A 19,157-nucleotide genomic window follows, 5' to 3' on the forward strand; every position below is an offset into this window, starting at 1 on the left:
AATGTTAAACTCTACGTTCTGTATTGTTTGTCCTGTACTTCAGGTCTTCTCCTCCTTCTCTCTCTTTCTCTCTGTGCCAAGTTACGGATCCTCTCCAAATGAATGTGCTTGAATAGCAAGGTCCTGTATTTAAACCCTGGGTAGCCAAGCACAGACAGATTCACAAATCCATGTGTGTGCAACGTGTGTGTGTGTGTGTGTGACCAGTTCCAGAGGGGCCATCCTGTTGGGCTGTAATCGTAGAATCACAGAATTTGGGAGGGACCACGAGGGTTATCTAGTCCAACCCCTGCAATGCAGGAATCTTTTGGCCAACTGGGGGCTCGAACGCACGACTGTTTGCCCGACTGAGCTCCATTGTAACGCACTGAAGCCCCTTCAGCAACAGATGAAAGAACAACGGTTCACCAACCGCCCCGCCTCGCCCGGTCCTGTCTTTTTGCCAAACAAAGGTGGCAACGCAGCCTTAGGGGTGCACGAGGCTGGAAGCCTGACGGAGGAGGCAGAGATGCGAAAAGAGGATTCTTGTTGTTGTTTTGTTTAGCGGGCCGGGAACTGTGGGGCCGGCACGTTTCGCAGCGCATTACGCGAACAAATAGCGCAGGAGCCGCCTGCCAGAATGGGCTTGTGTAACTTTGCGAACGTGCCAGAAAAGTTTAAAAAGCCCTCATCTCCTCCCACCCACCTACCCTCCGCCCCTCCCTCCCTCCCTCCGCTGCCGCTTCATTCCAGACACCAGCAAAAGCAAGAGGGAGAGGCGGCTTGCTCAGTCCCGCGCTGAGCGCATTCCTTTTAGCAATCTTGGAGAGGAGGAGAGGGGACGCTTGTTGCAAAGGGGAAATCTGCCACCTGTGTACGAAGAGAGCGTCCAGGCGCCTGCAAGAGCTGCTGCTTCGCCGTCGGGCTGTTGTTTGGCTCGACGGTCCTTCCAGGACCCAGGGGTGCCAAGGGGTACCCCACTCGCCTCCGCCGCCATGCGCCTCTCCACCCGGCCGCCGCTGCTGCTTCGTATAGCCCAGCTGCAAGCGTGCGTCTATTGGAGCTGCCTGCTGTGCGCGCCGTCGGGCGCGCTGCCTCAGCCAAGGAACCCGCCGCCGCCGGCCGTGTGGAGGCAAAGGATTCAGTGGGAGAACCAGGGGCAGCTATACAGCCTGCTCAGCGTGGGCTCCCAGTACCAGCCGCCTCGACGGCGCGCAAGCCAGCAGCCCGCGCAAGGCGGCCACGTGTTGCTCCTCCGGGGCAATGGCACCGCTCCGCGCAGGGCGCAAGCGGTCTCCGCCGACGGCACCACCCGGAGACCCGAGGCGCAGCACTGGTTCCAAGCCGGCTACCAGCAGCCCGCCGGCGACAGGGGACGCGGGGCCGACGGCGCTGCCACCAGCAGCTCTCGGCGAGCGCCCCTCGCCAGCGCCCCCTCCAGGCCGGGCAACAGCAGCGGCGCGCCTCCTCTGAGCAACTTCCCTCGGGCGCGCGGCTTAGACCGCATGGTGGGCGATGACCCGTACAACCCGTACAAGTACTCGGACGACAACCCGTACTATAACTATTACGACACGTACGAGCGGCCCCGGCCCGACAGCCGACAGCGGCCCGGTTATGGCACCGGTTACTTCCAGTACGGTAAGAGCGCGCAGTTCGCCACCCGACGGGCGCTGCCTCTCCGCGAGAAAGTGTGGCGAGGAATTGCGCCCCTGCAGTGACTTAAACGTGGAGTTGGTCGCTTGCGCTGCCAACAGCAGTCGCCCTCCAAAAAAAGCCCCAACCACACCTTTTAAAACGTGGTGGGGGTTTTTTTGGAGGGGGAGGAGGTATTGAGAAGTTGTTTTTATTTCGATTATATATTTTGCGGTTTTATATTTTGATTTTGTTCTGCCATCCGCCCTGAGACCTCCGGGTATAGGGCGGTATATAAATTCAGTTAATAATAATAATAACCCAACCCCGACGCAGCCACGTGGCAAATCCTGCCCTCCCCGCCAGACGGCACGTTTAACACGGAGCGCTTGGCAAAGCGGCCGGCTCCACTGCCATTATTCGCCGTCTGGTTCCAGCCCTCCCCCTTTGCCCCTCACCGTGTCTGCGTTGTTGTCAGCCTGGAACTTATTGCACGAGAATATCCCTTCTTCACTGGAAACTTTTTTTTCAACAAGGCTTGTTTCTCTGTACTTTAAAAAGTAATGTTAAAAACAACAACAACCCACAAATCAACTTCTACAATTCAGTACAGAGCGCTGGAGTGGGAAGAAGGTTTTTCAGGACAAAAGTTATATTATTTTAGCGGTGGTTCATTTCCTTTATGCTGGAGGGAGTGGGGTTCTGTCCTACTGCTGCACTGACATTTTAACTCCAGCCCACAAGCCCCCTCGCCAGCCATCAAAAAAGCTCTCTGCGCATGCTCAGAGGCACTGTTATTATTAAATCTGCTCCTGTGCACAAACTGCTGGGGCTGAACCATGGATCAATTAAGACCCCTACCACATACTTTGAAGAAAGAAGCCTTATGGTTATAGCACCCCTGCCCCCAAATTTCCCCATTCCCAGAACAAAGGAAACTTGCACCAATGCTCTGTCTCTCTGCTTTAAAGTAAGGCTGGAAGATGCGCTTCATCTTCAGGCTCTTTGAACGGGGTTAATTCAAACCACAACCTGCCTAATGGATGCCCAGGATCATTTGTTTCGACATAGCTGCAGGACCATATAACAAAGAGCAAAGCTCCAGTGTCGGACACATTTCTGGTATTTTGATCTGGCAGACTTAAGTGTACTCCTCAGCTGGTGTCCTTATGAGGAAGAATGCCTTGAAGATTTATGAGAAAAATTGCTTTGGAGAGTGCTGTGTTTCACAGTATCTGCCAATCTGCAAGGCACGTTGTCTTTTCATATCCCCCCCCCTTTTGATCTTGAGAAAAATGACTCTTGGCTCTTGTTAACCAGCCATGGGTGTGAGAAACGTGGATTGTATGTAGTGTTTAGGAAGATTTAGTTTGTGACTTCTCTAAGTTAGGCAAAATGAAGTTTGCAAACATGTTCTGGGCTTGATCTGTTCTCTCTCTCTCTCTCTCTCTCTCTCTCTCTCTCTCTGTGTGTGTGTGTGTTGTGGCATGATGCACTGCAGGTCTCCCAGACTTGGTACCAGATCCGTACTACATCCAAGCATCCACTTATGTGCAGAGGACTTCCATGTACAACTTGAGGTGCGCTGCTGAAGAGAACTGCCTAGCAAGGTAAACAGGAGTCACTCCTGCCCCTTGGTTTATGCTGGCATTGGATTCCTAACTGAATCTGATGGGAAGATCTGGAGTCTTAGAACGAGGGTTTCTAAAAGAGGCACCCACCAGATTAGATCCAGAATGTCACATTGAAATTGGTGGGATAAGTTGGTTGTTATTACCTTAAAAGTACCGTTGCTTTCAATAGGACTAAAGTTTGACCAACTTTGTGTGGAACCACAACATTGCTTTTACATCACAGTTCAGGACACGCTGACAAAAATGTCGCAATGTCACACTGGAGCTTAACAAGAGGGAAGAGGAGTTAATTTCAAAAGTTGCAGAGAGTTCTGCCTCCATTCCAGTTGATGAAACATACTGTTTCTATTACCCTCTGCTGAGAGCTGGATGACCAAACTATAAGGCTTCCATGCCCTTATTGTTTGGGAATTACTGCCTTAAGAAGTGCCTGTTTTTCATTAAGTCAGTGCTTCACTAATTTTTGAAAACAAGTCCCCCTTGAAAACATTGTTTACAAATTGTGAAATAAGTTGGGGATTTTTTTAAAAAAGGCAAAATCTTTCTATTTGATAATTGCAATTTGCAATCAGCTCTTAATAAACCATTTGCTTTCTGAATATTATTATTATTATTATTATTATTATTATTATTATTATTATTATTCCATGGCTTTTCAACCAATGCAACTAGGGAGAAAATTCCATTGAACTCAGTGAGACTTCTTTGTAAACATGCATAAGATGAGGCTGTGAGGATACTAATATAAAAAAAATGTATTTTAGATCTGATGGAATATTGTTATGCAAAACAGCCTCTCAAAATTAGTTCATAGCAATGCCAGCCAAGATTTGGTAATATGCTTTTTACACTTGCAGTAGTGCTAGCAAATTGATTAAGAGTATCTTGTACTTGAGGATGATAGAAGAATAGCTAGCTAATGTTACACAACTCCATCATATTCTTAGTTGACATTTTAAAGTGGAAATATAGAAACTCTGCTGAAATTAGCAGGAGAGGAAGGAAGTGGAGATCACATGGACATGATCAGCAAGAAGAGGAATCAACACCTACTCTGACTCGGCAGACACCAAAAAATTCTGGTAAAAGATTTGGACTTGGTGGTTCCAGTATGCAAAGCAAATTTTGGTCTATTGCAACAACAGAAAACCCACCTTTCATAGGACACCAGCGAGCGAAGTTAAAAAGAAGTTCAGTAAATAAAAGTAGGCATGGGATATGTTTTATCTGATGTTCAGCCATGGCCTACTACTTCTTAGTTTTTTCAAAATATTTTCCTAAATATTTTATTGAAATAATGCATACTTCCTCTGATTTGAAGAGAGGAATTGGTTATGCTCATCAACTTGGCATGTGCTAGGCATAATCAAAAAGGAGTCAAATGTAAACATTACTAGCAAATGGAATAGTAGTAGTAGTAGTAACAATAGTAAATTGTTAATATTTTTTTTCACCCAAGGTCTCAGGACAGGTTTCCACAATTTAATAATACAATATTAAAATCAGTTAAAACAATAACAGTCAATAGAATAGGGTGGCTCCTAAAATACATATTTCAGGTGTCAAAGGTCAGGGTAAAGAGGCACTTCTTCAGCATATAATGGAAACTGCACAATGAAGATTTCGTCCTCTCTGGGGAAGGAATTACACAGCTTAGGAGTTGCCATAGAAAACTCCCTCTCCCAGTCTACCTCTCTCACAGTAGGGGTGGGGGAACTACCAAGAGGGCCCCCTCTGCCAATTTGAGAGGGTCTGTAGAGAAGGGAAAACACTGATATATACTGCATTGGACATTGTTAAGCAGCTTCAGCTCTCGTTATGTTACATTCTCTAAAAAGCCCCAAGAGATCGTTTCAACTATAATAAATACAAATGTCGCACTATAAGGCAAAGTGTGTTTAACGAGCAATTTCAAGCCTATTTCATGCACATGTATGTTTTACATCTTTGCAGCTCAGCTTACAGGTCGGATGTCAGAGACTATGATAATAGAATGCTTCTGAGATTCCCCCAGAGAGTGAAAAACCAAGGCACATCGGATTTCTTGCCAAGCAGACCACGATACTCTTGGGAGTGGCACAGTTGTCATCAGTGAGTGAAGGGCTCAGTATGGTACTTTCCAATTATGTTCACTTGCTGTTTGTTTGTTGTGATGTGGCTTCCAGCACTCCACTCCACTCCCTTCCCCTGCTCTTGCTACCATGCAAAAAATAGCAGGAGTTGAACCCTTACCCACTGAACTCAAGTTTACGACCCTGCTTTAGGAATACAGTGGAACCTCGGTTTTCAAACGTAATCCGTTTCAGAAGACCGTTTGACTTCCAAAACGTTCGAAAACCAAAGCATGCAATTCCAGCAGTATTTACTTACAGAAAACTCAAAACGGAAGCCATTCGACTTCCAAAAAGCAGTCGAAAACCAAAGCAGTTACTTCCGGGTTTTCGGCATTTGTAAACTGAAACGTTCGACTTCCGAGACGTTCAAAAACCGAGGTTCCACTGTAGAAAATAAATAGGAGCTATTCCAATGTGATGGAACTTGTTCATCTTCCATGTATACATTTTGGATGTTCAGAACATACTTACTCAGTAATCAGTGGAAATGTTAGGTGGATGAAATAGGTCGACTCAAGGTGATGTTGGTACCCGAGCTCTTGAACTCAATGAGCATTTCCTGCATATGAGAAGGATTCAAAGATGTGCTAACATAGGTATGGTTTCTGTGATTTGAAGACTGACATACAACAGAAGGTACCCTTTGGTTTTCAGCTGCTTAGGCCACACATAGGGCAAATATTACCTTCATTGATTTTAGACCTGCCTTTGCCAATCTGGTGGCCTCCAGATGTTTGGTACCACAACTCACATCAGCTTGGGAGGGCCTTCAAAGGCAGCTTTAGACCCAAAGAGGGACATTTGTGTTGAAACGTATTGCTTGATTCCATCTTCTGTTGGAATCAACAATAAGAAAATACAATGGAGAGAAGACGTTGAGGTGGCTGTCTAAAGTTAACCTGTTTCCCCTCCAAATAAATAAAAAATTTGTCCAGTAGCACCTTAGAGACCAACTAAGTATGTTCTGGGTATAAGCTTTCCTGTGCATGCACACAAGTATCTGAAGAAGTGTGCATGCACAGGAAAGCTTATACCCAGAACATACTTAGTTGGTCTCTAAGGTGCTACTGCACAATTTTTTTATTTATTTTGACTGCGTCAGATCAACACAGCTACCTACCTGAATCTATTTCCCCTCCAGCTACTCTACTGTGAGAAATAATAATGTAGCAACAGAACAGGCCTTTCACAATATGATCAATGAATAATTAGAAGCATAATAAGGCAATGTGTGTAAAACTAGAACATATTTAACACAGTGGAATTTAAATATAAAAATATTTTGCGTAAATACTTGGGGGCCGCTGATAGAAAAAGAATCAGAATCCATAGATTCCTTGGAATTTACAGTATACAAAGTAAGCATTTTTAATTCAGATGAACGATATACACACTCATATGCTTCCTAATTCTTGCAGCAGGAAATTTTGGAACAACAATTTTGCTTAGTCTTTAAACAAACTAAATGCTATGCAACAATTTGCTCTCAAGAGCTGTATTTGTAATATAATTGTTGAATAATGAAACTATATGAAGAACAGTATCATAGGGCAACAAAATATTAGCCCATTAGTTTGGAATAATAAACAGTGATTGTAAGGCTCTATGCCAACGTTGTTTTGCTGGGCCACTATTATTATTATTATTATTATTATTATTATTATTGTTGTTGTTGTTGTTGGGTTAACACTTAATAAAAAAGTTTGCCTGTGGTTTAACAGACACTACCACAGTATGGATGAATTTAGCCATTATGACTTGCTTGAAGCAAGCTCCCAAAGGAGAGTAGCTGAAGGACACAAAGCAAGCTTTTGTCTTGAAGATACGTCCTGCGATTACGGATACTATAGAAGGTATGCGTGTACAGCACATACGCAGGTAAGGTAGTCGCTGATCATTTTTCATCTCTTGCTGTCAGAATATAGATGGATTTCTAACATCAGTCTTGACTGACCCTGAAACAACAGCACTATATAGGCTTCGGGGAATCTGTTTCCCCTCCCTCATGGCAGGCTGCCAGTAATGGAAAGACACGAAGCTCTTACTAAGGTCTTTTATTCAGTATTCACAGAGAGATGTAGAAATGCCATCTCTTGGATAATGACGTTGAAACTGGTATCACAATCTGAACTTCAAACCAGTTTCAGACAATGCATTGAGATATCTTCCAGCTCTGATCCCTATATTGGTTGCAAGGGGTACAACTAAGATTAGAGGCAACTGGCAACTACCTTCTTGTGAGCCCCTACAGATTTAGGTCGTGGAATGCTTTCCTAACTTTTCTGCAAACTGGCTAGCTGAGTCTCTTAAGTATTATAGCATCTGATTGCTACTATGAATTCTTTTAGAATTCTTGCGGCTTCATCCGCTGTTTTGAGACCTGTGCTTGTTGCAAAGTATTTTCCTCAGCAAATGAAGACTGCATCCTATTTTTTAAAAAAATGCGCATAGCTGCCAGCTCTCAGTATACCCATGAGCTTTCTCGCCGCAGCCCATGCCAAGTGACACACAGTCTGTGGCAAAACATTGTACTTTTCGTAGGGGCAGCCAGGCACCACTCAGAATGATTTCAGGGTAGGGAAAGGAACTGAACCGTGCATATTACGTAGACCTAAAGGGCTGTGAGTTCATGGCTTAAAGGGGGGCTGTCATTTCAGGACAAAAATATGTTTCCTAAAGTCAAGCCTCCCTTTTAATCTAGCAAAATAGCAATGAGACATGAAAAGAGCCCTAAGTCCTGTTTTACCAAGTTATCCTAATGGGAAGCTCGCAAGGAGGTCCTGTCCTTGTGACTTGCAACAACTGTGGGGGGGGGGGAGAATATAGTGGGGGGAAGAATATAGTGATTGTGTCTAGCAGCCATTGATATCCTTGTCTTTCATGAAAATGGCTCCTTTGCTTTTGAATGGGAAAATGCTGGATCTTTTGTTTGTTTTGGAAGGCAAAATTATTTTGCTAGAATTTAGACCTTTTCTATAAGGGTCATTCTATTCATATAGCAGGAGAACAATCATTTTGATAGAAGTAATGGTGGCAGTAAGGTGTTATGAATCACTGAGAAATGTTAACTATTTAGGCAAGTTTTTTGGCATTTGTCAACATTGTACTTTTTTATATATATATAAAAGAAAGTTAAGACTTTCACTTCACTATCCTGCTACACTTCAATTTTAGGGATTGAGCCCTGGGTGTTACGACACATACAATGCTGACATAGACTGCCAATGGATTGATATCACAGATGTTAAACCTGGAAATTACATCTTAAAGGTATGGAAATTACATTTTAAAGTTAATAATAATAATAATTATCAACATATGAACTTGCAAAGTACAGCATGCATTTCTTTTGCAGGTTAGTGTAAACCCGAGCTACTTGGTACCAGAATCAGACTACTCCAACAATGTCGTGCGTTGCGATATCCGTTATACAGGTCACCATGCATATGCGTCTGGCTGCACAATTTCACCGTAAGTCATTTCCTGTTTACACATTTTTACACAAAAAATTACACATTTTTATGGTCTTTCCAAAAATGTGTTGTGCAGCATGTATTTTATAGAATGAGACTTTTAGGTCTTATCTCAACCACATAATCATTTGTGCTTTTAAACTAACAGAGTTCCTTTTCATATCACAGGGGGTCAATGGCTAGTTCAAACTAAGCTTTGTTCAAACAAGCTAGGATCAAACCATGGCTTATGACCATCACTTGTTTAAATCAATTGGAATTCTTGAGTTCAAATGTAATGGGGAACTATGGTTAAGTTAAAAGTGAGAGCAGATGCTTCCAATGTCTTGGGGGGGGGGAATTGTGTGATTCTGAGTTATGTGCATATTATGCTAACATAGTTTAGTGCTATTGACTAAAAAGGCTCATTCTATAAAATGCATGCTTCCCTTCCTGTCAGTGTAACAATGGCTGTATTCATGTATCACAATAAATCATAGTTACTGTGAACACAATCCCTGGCTCATCAAACCATGGCTAATTTGAGGTTTGATCTTGGTTTATTTGTAACATGAGCCCTGCTTCCTGCGTAATCCTAGGTCAGGGATTGGAGTTTGTTGCTCCCACTCATACAGACGCAGGGGAGCAAAGCAGTAACAATCTTAGTGTTAATAGAAAACCATTAACCATGGTTTATCATAAATGTATGAACATGGCCTGTTTATATCATTTTTCTTAGACTCAGTTGTTTTGCTTTCACATTTGAACCTCTTCATAGTGAAATGATGTGCTTCATCCTTTGGCTTTTCATAAAATCTGTAAGATTGAATGGCCTAGAATGAACTTAAGAGTAACGCAAGTGTTGAATTGCTTGCCAGTGCAAGACACTCAAGTCAGATTCTTTCTGAAATACTTCTTTAGAAATCTTGTTTGGAAGATTTAAAGGGATTTGTACATTCCTACAGCAGTAGGACTTAGCAAGCGTCAGCTGTTATTTCTGGCTCACACAACTTTCCGGATACTGCTTATGCATTCCACAGACAGAGCATCCTTACAAAAACGCAGAGAACATTGCTAAGGAAGTTCAATCCAAGCTGACTTTAGTTTTACCAAGCCCCTTGTGGATTGCCCATATATAGTTGGTCTGGTCCATCGTCCAGGCCCACACTTGCATAAATAGATGGATTATGTTTGACACTGATAGCACTGCCAATGGTCTTTTGGACAGGACTTCCTCTAGCAGTTATGGGAGTCACTGTATCTGGTCTCGCTGTTTTTCCATGTAAATGTGTGCCTGGGGAGATAGAATTGTTAACATGGTTGCATGGAGATATCTGTTGTGGGTGGGAATCTGTGCTTCAGAGGAAGTTGCAACTCTGGTGTTCAGTAATTAGCATGAGCTCATCTATATATAACAATGCAACGTTTGTCTTTGATACCCCTGTTCCAATATCCATGTTTATTCTTCAGCTTGCATTAAGGAGTGAGCTACTAGACACATTCTAGAGAACACCAGTACTAGCCCTAAGAATAGGCAATTATATTTATTCATCCAAACAACCCGCTGAACTTATTTTTGTCACCACTAGCCCAAAGTTGCAGTTGGTTTACAGAATCAACAAGTTAAGAGGCCTCGCCACAGGCTTTTATGAATTCTTGCAAGTGTGAGTTTCTAAGAGCCCAAGAGCTAGAACAGCAGGATTCTTAAGAGGTCAGCAGTGACATTAGCAGAGCAGCAAGAGGAATTTGTCGCAGCTTCTTACTATGCTAAGAAATAATTTAAAAGGACGTTCTGGGAACAGCCCCTTTAAGAACCTGGCACAATTCCATTTGGAAGTAATGAAATGTTGTCTAAGTGCACGAGTGTTTAAACTCTTAACAAGACTTGTTAATATTAGAGACCTGTGCAAGGGTACAGTCAATAGTGATTTGCCTTTTACTGCATCTCCTTTAGGTCAATCAATAGGAGCAGTTTAAGCAGAGGAAAAGTGTTGTGCTAATGTTGCTTAAATTTTAAATCCAGCGACGATATCCGAAGGTCTATTTAGTACTTTTGTTTTGATGTATGTTATACTTAACGACCGCTTCTTTTCTCTTTAATAGGTATTAAGATGAAAGAAAATTTATGCAACGGTGCCCAAGGTTTTGAGGTGAAATTATTTTATAAACTTGAGACAGGATGTAAAAACTTTTGAAAGCGAAAACGAAAAAAGGACCAGAGTATATACAAAAAGAATTTTAATGACTCTGAAGCATTAAGACCTCCAGAATGAATGTTGTAGCTCAATTCATGTGTTTAACTTTTGAGGACAGTGAAAGATTGGTGCTTTATATACAGTATTTCAAATTCTACAGGAAGTTTTAACCCATTCACAGAAATGCCTTTTCTCTGACTACTGGAAAATCAGTACGCTATTTGTGAATGAGCTTAAGGAACAATTTAAAGGATATTCAAAGAGGCTGAGATTCAAAGAGTTACTTTAGGTTCATATATGCACAATGGAATCTTACACATTTTTTTTTTAACAACAGACTCCAACCCCTCCATATCAAAACTATGCTTTTTACATTTTCATTTTCTTTGGAGGTTTATTGCTATGTGGCAAGTGGCCGGGGCAGTGGTGTCCAAAGGGTCATGGAACTAATTTCACAATTATTTGGTCTGCAGCCATATAATAAATACTGAGAGTAAGGAGGAGGAGGAAAAATCAGTGGTCATGGGGCAAAATCTGGACCAAACTCTGGGGAAATGAAACTTCCAACAGAGCTAAACACCCAGCATGATAATTTTCTATCCTTGGGACAAAATGTATTGTTCACTTTTTAAGAACTGTTCATGCTTCATGTATAGCAATGGCTATTCATTACACCTTTTCAGATGAAAGTATTTGCATTTTAGACGTATTAGCGGGCAGGTATCTTCTTAAACCAGATGCCTATTGATATTTTGACAAGCCATTTTTTCAGAAGAAATATGAAATAGTGAATTACCCATTTCCAATGTTTGCTGCAGATTGCTTTGCACATTTTCTTCTTTTTTTCCGTACAGCTCTAAAGATTTTAAATTACGATTATTTAGAAACTATTCTCCCTTAATAGAATTTGGGTAACCTGGATTAAAGCTGATCTATACACTCGGCAGAAAAAAATAAGTCTATTTACAAAGGTGGAATTTCTCAATATATTCCATTATTTAGTGCAAACTTTAATTGGTTAAAAAAAAAAGGTTAGGAGTAATATAGTTTGGTAGCATCACAAAACAAGGCTTAAAAGACTGATTCACAAGGAGTTAATGGATGTTCTCCATGAATACTGTGTTTTAAACCTTGTAGGCAGTCAGAAAGAATGAAGGTTTTTTTATATAAAAAAAACATACTAGAGGGATATTCAGTAGGCTGCATACTAAATAATGCAGTACTGTATTATATGATAATACCTGCCATATGCAGGATTCCACAGGCAAACTTGTAAATAATTCAAGTGAAGAAAAGCATAACTCCAAATTGAAAATTGGTTGTTAGAGGTAGAAGAATCATTCCTCCTTTGGCTAAAGTGAAATAGATGGGTTTCTCCACCTCCCAAAACTGTGAAATAATTTCTAGCAGATGGGAGTCTTCCTTCCCACTACTAGCTTGCTGAAAGGCCCTATAAATATTCAGTTGTTGGCCATGCTTTTTAGCTGTTAGAACTAAAACTTGCTGCATTTTGAGTGCATTCCATTCATGAAAGAAGTGATATACATTAAGCTTGGGGAATATAAGGACATTTTCAATAACCATTTATTGGAGATGTTTGATGGCTTGGAATACACGTTTCAGATTGTCTTAGAAGACCCTCAAGCTCCTCCACTTTTAGTACGACAATTTATTTTGCAAATTTAAACAAAGATTTGTCATCCACACCACTGTGTCCAGGCTGGCAAGACCTGCTTCTGCCTGTTTTGTCTGCCAGTGCCTTCCCCTTAGCTTGGATAGTTCTGCTGGATGTTGAGATCACCAGTCCTACCGTGTGTAATATGTCCAGTATCACACATGAACATAAGCAACACCCTTTCATACGTCAACAACAATTGCTATCCACATCATAAAAAAATTCCTTCCAGTAGCACCTTAGAGACCAACTAAGTTTGTTATTGGTATGAGCTTTCGTGCGCATGCACACTTCTTCAGATACACTGAAACAGAAGTCACCAGACCCTTATATGGGGAGGGGTATTACTCAGAAGGGTGGTGGGAATGACACCATTACTGGCCCCAACAACATCAAACATACAATCTCAGGACTATTTAATTGCTCAGCTTCTAACATTGTGTATGCCATCAAATGCCAGCAGTGCCCTTCAGTTCTCTATATTGGACAAACAGGCCAAACCCTACGCCAAAGGATAAATGGACATAAATCGGACATCAGGAATCACAAGACAGAGAAGCCAGTAGGAGAACACTTCAATCTCCCAGGACATTCTATACAAGATCTCAAAGCAGCTGCCTTATTACAAAAGAATTTCAGAAACAGACTGGAACGAGAAGTTGCTGAATTGCAACTTATTACCAAACTTAAAACCATGGAGAGACCTGGTCTGAATAGAGATATTGGATTCTTATCTCATTATACATGATGAAGCTATTTTTAATCATCTCACCCCTTGCTTTTTCCTGTAAGACCAATTGCAGTCATTAACAGTCGTCAACACCTATCACCCATTCCCACCACCCTTCTGAGTAATACCCCTCCCCACCCTCTCTCTCTCTATATATAAGGGTCTGGTGACTTCTGTTTCAGTGTAGCTGAAGAAGTGTGCATGCACACGAAAGCTCATACCAATAACAAACTTAGTTGGTCTCTAAGGTGCTACTGGAAGGAATTTTTAAATTTTTTTCCCAACTACGACAGACCAACACGGCTACCTACCTTTAACTATCCACATGATACGTGTGTAAGCAGCCTTGCTTGCTTATATGTAGTTTTTTTTCTTTTTAGAAGTGTTTTAGTAGCAGCAGGAAAAACTGTGGGCTGGTATTGGGGAGCTAGTGACTACTGAGAAGAGCAGGGGATCAGGAAAGCTGATGGCATGATGATGGCATCTCAAAGAATAGGGCCGAGCAGCTTCGTAGGACCACTATCCCACATTTAGCAGCTTTTCCAGTTACAAAATTGTGTTTTCATTTATTGGAGGGAAGCAGGTTATCTGCTGTTACATATGATGTGAACTGGAATATCTGACACTTTTGGATTCAGACCTCAGCCAAGATTCACTTTGCCAAGATCAGTTCTAACAAAGAAAGGTACTAATTCATGAAGATTCATGGCAGCTTGGAAGATTTTCTTGTGGTTTTTGGAACACACGAGGAATTAATGGGCTACATCTTTTTGCGAGAAACTAATCCTTTTCCAGCTGCATGACACAGAGATAGATTTTCTTCACTTTTTTTTGGCAGGCCCTTATTCGGACTATAGCACAGAAAATGTTTCTAATTCAAATATTTCACATTTAGATCAAAGGGATTTTTAATGGTAAACTGATTTTTCCCCCACTCACCATTTTTGTACCTCCCCATAGGTTTAGTTGGAGATAACTGAAGTACTATATTCTTACAAGTGGTCTATCCTGTGCCTTACACCAAAAACATCATTTTCACATTCCAGATACTACAAAGGTGCTTACATATTTTAACTTGAATTGAAATAAACAGTTTTCTGTCAGGAAATTTATAAGCAACCAAATGTTACAAATTTAGTGAAGAGCCACTCTAACTTCTTGCAAGGAATTCTAATATTTACTTCATTATTTTTTTCAAAGAGCCTTGCTTTTAAAATCTTTGCATCTTTCTCTGAGAAGTTATTTATAATTATTCATACACTAGCTTTGTTTTCTTCATTGCACTTCCATATTCTTGATTAATTCTTGTATCGTGGTTGCAGATTTATGTGAAAATGACCTGAATAAATTTGTTTTTCAAATGCTCAGAATGTCTCTCCCGCTTTCACCAAAATCTTTCTTACAGGTTAAGAGGAATCTCTATATACATGATTGTATCATTCTTCTCTATGGGAGAAGCATTTCATTCTCGAAAAATTACAAACATGATGCTTCAGATATAAACCTTAGATAATTTTGTAATTACCCTGCTAGGGAAAGGAGGGTCAACCTAAGAGAGCTAAAGGAGTTTATAGAAGTCATCACACATGGATAAGGAAAATTGTATGTATCAATCACAGTTCTTATATAAGCAGAAAGTTTGCTTATCGCTGACAGACCATATTGAGCCTGGAGAACAGTCTATAACAGGGCTGCCTCTACTTTCCAGAGGGAAAGCTTGTAAAAATGCTACTAATTATGCATTATGACAAGATTATTATGGGACAAAGCTCATAGGATAAAAATAACAGTGATGTTCATGATCAGGACCTTGCCACAAGACTAGACAGTCAACGGGTCTTCAGTAGGCTAGTTTATTGTCCTGTATCACCATTTTAGTAAGCCTGTCTGCAAAATTACTTTGAGTTCAAATGTATCCTTGAGTTCAGAATGTTTCTATTTCTACAAAATACAATACGGTATAAGACTGAGACTTTTGTATCAATATAGTTTGACCACAATGGAGTTCTAGTCCGCTATGCGTCCAAAACGCCCCTAAACAAAAACATCCAATAATATATTTTAAGGTTGCTAGAGTTTCCTTCTATATTGGTGTTTTTCAACTGGGGCTACTTCTCTGTATGTCTCACAGTTTTAAAAACACTGGTTTATCTGAATAGAAGAAAACAAGAGATGTGATTTACATTCACCTGGTATTGCCCTCCTATGTAGACAAAGTCTACATAGCTCGTTCCTTAGATCAAAAGCTTTGCTGTAAATCCAGCACTTTTAAAAATGCTTTGATGTGCTAGACACCCCATAGGAATACTGCTAGGGTCATAAGTTATAGCAGTAAGAAATTCTCTCCTGTTCATCAATTGCCAAGAAAAACTAAGCACTCTTGGCAGCCCAGATACATGTAAAGAGATGCTACTCAAGCTATGAAGTTTTCAAGTTTCTCCATTTTACAACTAAAACAGGAAAAGGCGTTATCTTATTACTTTGTATGTAGTGTGCAAGTTTTCTTTAGCCATTCACAACTTGTTTTTCTCCAATGGAAAGATGTTTATCAACTAGTGAGATTAAGGGCATGTTGTGTAGTATTTGTAAATTTAGGAAAATGAGAGACTAAATAATAAAGGGATAGGAAACTCTAATATTGGGCTAGCATTAACATATGTAATATTTTTCTCTTCAACATGCATGTAAAATGGGGAAAGGCTTTTAAAGCAGTGGAGTCACTAAAAGTTAGAGCTTGTTAACACATAGCTTGAATCCCAAGAGTAATGAAGGACCATATGAAAATAATTTTTGGGGGACGTAAAAGACAAATCCTGCAGTGTTATAAGCAAACAACTTCACCCTACTTTTTCAATTAATGCACTCTAGATAACCAAAAGAATTAACTGATCTGAAAATAGATGACATTCAATTCAGTCAAATGCCCTTCTAATCTCAGAATATCAAAACACAAATGAATGCAACCATTGGACAGTATGGATACAAATTTCTGACTTTAACAGTACAGTGGTAACTTGGTTGTCAAACTTAATCCATTCTGGGAGTCCGTTTGACTCCCAGAACGGTTTGAAAACCAAGGTGCGGCTTCCAATTGGCTGCAGGAGCTTCTTGCACTCAATTGGAAGCTGCGTCGGACGTTCGGCTTAAGAAAAACGTTCGCAAACTGGGAGCCGATTTGTTCGGGAGCCAAGCCATTCAACAACCAAGGTACCACTGTAGTAAGGAGATAAATACACAATTTAACACCAGATTAATTCCTTTAGAGCACGAATGCTGAACTTATGTCCCTCCAAATGTTGGAACTACAATTCCCAAAATCCCAGACCATTGGCCATACTGATTGGGGCTGACAAGAACTGGAATCCAACATTTGAGCACAGGTTCCTGACCTCTGATGTAGAGTCTTCCTTATTTGGACAGCAAATGTCAGTTATTCACACTGCAAGACACATGCTGTTTTCCAGTGGTTTCTGATTATACATTTGTTCCAGAACTAGTAATTGAATACAAACTCTGACACATTTCAAGCAAAAACAGCCAAGCCCTGCAGCATCTTAATAAGCAACAAAACACCATCAAGGTGCATAGAATGGTATCCTCATTCAATGATAGTCATCTTCAAATATCTAAAGGGCTGTCACATGGACAATGCAGCAAGCCTCTTTTTCCCTGCTCCGGAAGCTAAGACCCGAACCAATAGATTCAAGTTGCAAGAAAGGAGATTCCAACCAAACATAAGGAATAACTTTCTGACAGCAAGAGCTGTTCGACAGTGGAACGGTCTCCCACAACAGGCGGTGAACTGTCCTTCCTTGGAGGTTTTTAAGCAAAGGCTAGATGGTCATCTGTCATGTATGATCTAGTTGAGATTCCTATATTGCAGAGGACTGGACCAGACTACCTTTGGGGTTGCTTCTTACTACAATTCTAAGATCCTATGATGTACAGCAAAATGTTTTTTCTGCCTATGGGATTTCCACAAACGCCTATTTTTTTTTAACTTCTAGCTAGCCCTTCACTGAATGGTTCCCAAACGTCACAAAAATGTCTTGATGTAAGCAAGTACAATTTGCATTCAAATCGTAAAATAAAATCACAAAACAACCAATGGCAAAGCAACAAAACAGGAGCACAGAACAGTTGTGCAGGAGAAGGAAAAGGACTCCATTGAATCTAAGGCCTGGATAAAGAGGTGCATCTTTACCAATTGTCGATACCCATGATCTTTCGTGCAAGTTCCCATGGCAAATGGCAACATGGCAAATGGAGCTATTCCTGACAAATGTAGAATAGTTTCTATAGCAAAAAGCCTCTTGCGACGAATGACTTCAAAATCAACAATTTATTTTATATATTACAGTTGTATTGAAAATCTATAAATGAAAATGTCTTTGTTTTTAGTTTATACAGCTGTGTCAACAAGTTGTCAACAGATGAGATAAAAAAAAGGGAGGAAAAGAAGAGAGTCCTTAAGAAGAAATAACACCCCCTTAGTCTTCAAATTTAATTTTTTTCCCTTGGAATGCTGTAATTTGAGATACTTGCTCTCGACGTTTCCTGCTCGCTTCCCAGGAAGGATGAAGTGGCTGTTCCAGTTGTTCTTTCTTAATACCTTGCTTCATACTCAAACCTTTGGACATCTGTTTCTGTGGACCGTTTCTTTCAAAACCTGCACAGGAATTTATAGAACATTAATAACATCGACAATTCACACACCATAGAGGTACAGTGGTACCTCGGGTTAAAAACTTAATTTGTTCTGGAGGTCTGTTCTTAACCTGAAACTGTTCTTAACATGAGGTACCACTTTAGATAATGGGGCCTCCCGCTGCCGCGCAATTTCTGTTCTCATCCTGAAGCAAAGTTCTTAACACGAGGTACTATTTCTGGTTTAGCGGAGTCTGTAACCTGAAGGGTCTGTAACCCGAGGTACCACTGCATACAGCTTCTAGTTGGTGCCTCAGAGATAAGAAGTTAGATCCAGATTTGATCTTCTGCAAACAGATAGGATATTTCCCACCTAGGACGCAGTAGACTTCTCAATATACAAAGAGGGTGAAGCTGTAATTTTCTCCCATTTCCCTGTGTAGCCCCCAGCACCACCTCCGAGGGTGCTTCAGAACGTCTCCTATCCCTCCTGAGCAGCATTTGAGGGGGCACCTGGGAAAAGATCTCAGAGCTCCACTGAGCACAAGTTGGGATCCACCTTATCCTATGTGCTTTAGGGATTATTTATTACATATTTATGATGCAACACCCCCAGTTACTTTTACACATTAAACAGAAGCCACTGACATTCTTTTAATTATCTTATGGAAAGCTTCCAGGCATGACAATGCAAAGTGGAACTTCATGCAGTTTTGGAGGACAAGCAAAACTTCTAAATATGGTACAGAGATATGTAGTTTTCAAAAGTAATTGCTTCTGATTGTATATAAAACAGTACTGAATTATGCGGCACTGGTAAAGTCTATCAGAGGCCCAAATTGGCCCTGGGGTGGGACAGGAAGAACTTGCAGAACAGTGCCGTGTGTGTGTGTGTGTGTGTGTGTGTGTGAAAAGGGGATTATTACATATGACAAGCCACAGTGCTTTCTTTCCCTGATGGAATGATCTTCTTGCTGCAACACTGAATTCCTCCCGAAATTTAATAAAATATGAAAATGAGACTCCTGTGCCTTATAAACCCTATTGGAAAATATGAAAACAAGGAGAGCACATTATTCCAAACTTCAGTAAAATT

General features: G+C 41.0%; 2 protein-coding genes across 4 annotated transcripts in view; one reads left to right on the forward strand and one right to left on the reverse strand.

Annotated features, from left to right (window-relative positions):
- The first annotated feature begins 709 nt into the window (after nt 1-709).
- LOX (lysyl oxidase) lies at nt 710-14,784 on the forward strand. 2 transcript variants are annotated; one of them, XM_083464610.1, is made up of 7 exons: nt 715-1,620; nt 3,116-3,224; nt 5,202-5,339; nt 7,084-7,240; nt 8,537-8,632; nt 8,718-8,833; nt 10,918-14,784. In XM_083464610.1, exons 1-7 carry the CDS (start codon nt 975-977, stop codon nt 10,922-10,924), a joined length of 1,269 nt encoding a protein of 422 aa, XP_083320736.1. In that variant the 5' UTR covers nt 715-974; the 3' UTR covers nt 10,925-14,784. The 2 variants fall into 2 exon arrangements, with proteins under 2 accessions (XP_083320735.1, XP_083320736.1); XM_083464609.1 differs by lacking the exon at nt 10,918-14,784 and having other exon boundaries at nt 710-1,620; nt 8,718-8,852.
- A 2,953-nt stretch (nt 14,785-17,737) lies between these two features.
- The window catches only part of SRFBP1 (serum response factor binding protein 1), a 44,385-nt gene continuing 42,965 nt past the window's right edge, over nt 17,738-19,157 (reverse strand). For both annotated transcript variants that reach the window (XM_083464607.1, XM_083464608.1), the window contains exon 8: nt 17,738-18,083. In XM_083464607.1, the coding sequence (XP_083320733.1) occupies nt 17,905-18,083 (179 nt within the window). In that variant the 3' untranslated portion in view covers nt 17,738-17,904. The remainder of the gene's footprint in view (nt 18,084-19,157) is intronic.

This window comes from Podarcis liolepis (genome assembly GCF_965112155.1).
Source record: "Podarcis liolepis genome assembly, chromosome: 11".
NCBI lineage: Eukaryota > Metazoa > Chordata > Lepidosauria > Squamata > Lacertidae > Podarcis > Podarcis liolepis.

Coding starts and splice junctions, on each gene's coding strand:
- LOX (XM_083464610.1), top strand. CDS start 975: ATGCGCCTCTCCACCCGGCCGCCGCTGCTGCTTCGTATAGCCCAGCTG. Junction 5,340..7,083: donor GAGTGGCACAGTTGTCATCA/GTGAGTGAAGGG, acceptor GTGGTTTAACAG/ACACTACCACAGTATGGATG. Junction 8,633..8,717: donor CTGGAAATTACATCTTAAAG/GTATGGAAATTA, acceptor TTTCTTTTGCAG/GTTAGTGTAAACCCGAGCTA.